Below are 2,894 nucleotides of genomic sequence, written 5' to 3'. Positions count from 1 at the left end.
TGGGGCGGGGGCGGGGGGGGGGAATGCAATTAGCATTCCAGAATTTTATCACTAGCTACATAGTTTAATGAGACACAGAACCCATTGAGCATTTGTCAGTTAGAGGCAAGAGATCAGCAAATCAGGCCACTCAAGGAAAGCTGCCCCAAGTACAAGAAAGTCACTAGGAATGTGGCTTAAATAATTGTGGGAATCAAACTGATAAGCACAAGGAATTAAAACTGTTTCAACAGCAACTTTAAGTGGAATAAATCTTTGGAAAAAAATTAATATAGCACACAATTCTGGCAAATTCTGAAGGATGTTTGGTTTCTCTTGAAATCCATTTGGAACAGTTATGCAAATTTTAGTTCTCATGAAAATATTAAACAAAAGCAAACTTTCAATAGCCCAGTCTGTATCCACTTTCATGAAACAACCTTTATTCATTAGTCAATTCTATAGCCTCACATCTCTGTCACGGGAATGAAAAACAATCATCATTGATTGGAGTCAAAAGGGTAATAAAGTCACAAGGAACTTGTCAACATACTCAGTTTGTGCCATGAAGGTCCTGCCAACTTGTTTCTTCCCACAATCCTATCCCAAAGAAAGTCATCACAATCTTAAAATAATCAAGAGCAAAATTGGAAAATGACAGCAAGGGCATGAGAAATTCACACACACTGGGACCTACAGCTGGCACCTAAGAAAACAAATCCTTTTCCCTTGCACTAGCTGATACACTTTTTCTACTACACCCAGCTCTTCAGGTCCAGATAGGCTACAGAGAGAGGCCACAGCACCACCACCTGACAACACGTAAATGCTCTTTCTGAATCATCCATATGCTTCTCCCTGCTGATGTAAAAGAACCATTTGTCACTAAGATTTCTTCAAGGGCTGTATCCATGTGTATCAAACAAAGGTTTGTATAATTTTCAGATGAATGACCTAAATCTATACAGATTATATGTTTTTCTAAATGTTTACATTTTTGGTCACTGCTAACAATGTTGCAATTTCTTATCCCCACCCTTGCCACCTCCACTATATATTCAACACCACTGGCACACTAAAAATAAAGAAAGGAAAGAGAAGACACAATCCCAGAATCCGAAGTCAGAAAAAGGGAAAGCTATTGCAGGATAAAGGAAAAATAAATAATTCAGAATGCAATTTTTATTTTGGAGTTTTTCCCAGAGGGCAGTTCAGCTTTTCTGAAACAAGTTTAGGGACAAACTACATTCAAATATATTCAAGTATTACCACTTTATGGTCATTACACCAGGCTAGAAGTAACTGCTGAAATGTACAAAGGAAGCTTATATTTTAATTTTAGTACTAATTTTTAATGACTCGACAAAGCTTTCATGAAAACTCTAAGAAGCATCAAAACTGAGTGAGTTTTATGAGTTTTCTTCTTTATCAGTTCAACTCAGCACAGATGTATTGATAAACTGAGTCACTGTTCAGAAGTCATTTCTCCATAGGGAGGGAGAGGTGAAGAGGTGAAGGTGACAGATATCCTCTGCCTGTATATGAGTTCATGAAAAAAGAAGAATTACTACGTAAATGAATTTCTGGTGAAATCTAAACATGGCTCTTCTAATTTTTCATTTTTCCTATCTCATATAGTCTAAAAACCTACATTATCCTAATTCAAAACAAAAGTTTTAATTTAACCAGTCAAATATTTAAAACAGTATTAATATCAAGTTACAAGATTATGATTTATATAGGAATAAAGCAAATATCCAAAATAAGACTTAATTGAGACAACTAAAAAGTAACAGAAAACACCTGTAGAAGGCAAAAGATACTGGTAAGCGTCTTTATATATGCATGTATAAAATCAAACTTACAAACCCACAAATGGTGTATCAATGTAACTTAAATTCAAGACCTTCAGAATTACTTACTGATATGATTATCTGCTTCACAAGCTTAGTATCATCAATACAATCAAATGCTGCCAGTAAAACCAAATGGGAGTATTGGCCCTGTAAGAATTGGAAACCAGTAAAGGTTAAAAAAAAACCCATAGATTTTCCCTCTTATTGACCCATGGAGTGACTTTATAAAGGTTACCAACACTAACAACTTGTCTGACATAATACAAACAAGATGGATAAAGCAATTCAAATAAACTTTCCATCTTATCAGGACCTAGTTAGTCACATTCTAGAAGCAAGGTTGATTAAAAAAACAAACAAACAGAAAAGAACATTCTTCATTACCAAATAGCCCAAGACTAACCAGGATATAATACCTATCTAAATAGGTATCTTGTTAATGAATAGCTACTTGAAAATTAAACTCAAGGAAAGTTCAAGTGATAAGATAAAGTGAAAAAAACGAACAAAAAAACTATGTGTGTGTATATATATATATATATAAAATATTCCAATCATGAGAAAGAAAATATATAAACTCAGACATAACTTTACATACATTCACACACACACACACACACACACACACACACACACAACATATACAACATGTACATGGAAAATCCTGGAAGGCAAAACACTCGTGTAGTAGTTATCTCTGGGTTAAAGGATTAGAAATGATTTTTCATTTTCTTTCCTATATTGTCCAATTTCTCTAAAATTACCCTACATAATTAGAATATAAATACTAAAAAAATAAACTAGAAGAGCATACTTAAATACTGAATATGAGAATAAGATAAAAATCATTACTTTAAAAAAGTATAGCAGCGGGGCCGGCCCGGTGGCGCACTGCTACAGTGCGCCGCTTGGGAAGTGTGGCGGCGCTCCCGCCGAGGGTTCGGATCCCACATGCAGACCAGCCGCTCACTGGCTGAGCGAGGAGCGGGGGCAACACCGAGGGTTGCGATCCCGTAGCCGGACACGGAAAAAGGAAAAAAAAAAAAAAAAAAAAAAAAA

At 35.6% G+C, this 2,894-nt stretch overlaps 1 protein-coding gene across 1 annotated transcript in view; it reads right to left on the bottom strand.

The window, feature by feature from the left end:
- The window catches only part of KIAA0020 (KIAA0020 ortholog), a 37,909-nt gene that overhangs the window by 18,064 nt on the left and 16,951 nt on the right, over positions 1-2,894 (bottom strand). The window contains exon 11 of the mRNA XM_008589273.1: positions 1,902-1,982. Within this exon, the coding sequence (XP_008587495.1) occupies positions 1,902-1,982 (81 nt within the window). The remainder of the gene's footprint in view (positions 1-1,901; positions 1,983-2,894) is intronic.

Source organism: Galeopterus variegatus, unplaced genomic scaffold (assembly GCF_000696425.1).
Source record: "Galeopterus variegatus unplaced genomic scaffold, G_variegatus-3.0.2 Scaffold5344, whole genome shotgun sequence".
Taxonomy (NCBI): domain Eukaryota; kingdom Metazoa; phylum Chordata; class Mammalia; order Dermoptera; family Cynocephalidae; genus Galeopterus; species Galeopterus variegatus.
This window is presented reverse-complemented; position numbering and strand designations above follow the sequence as displayed.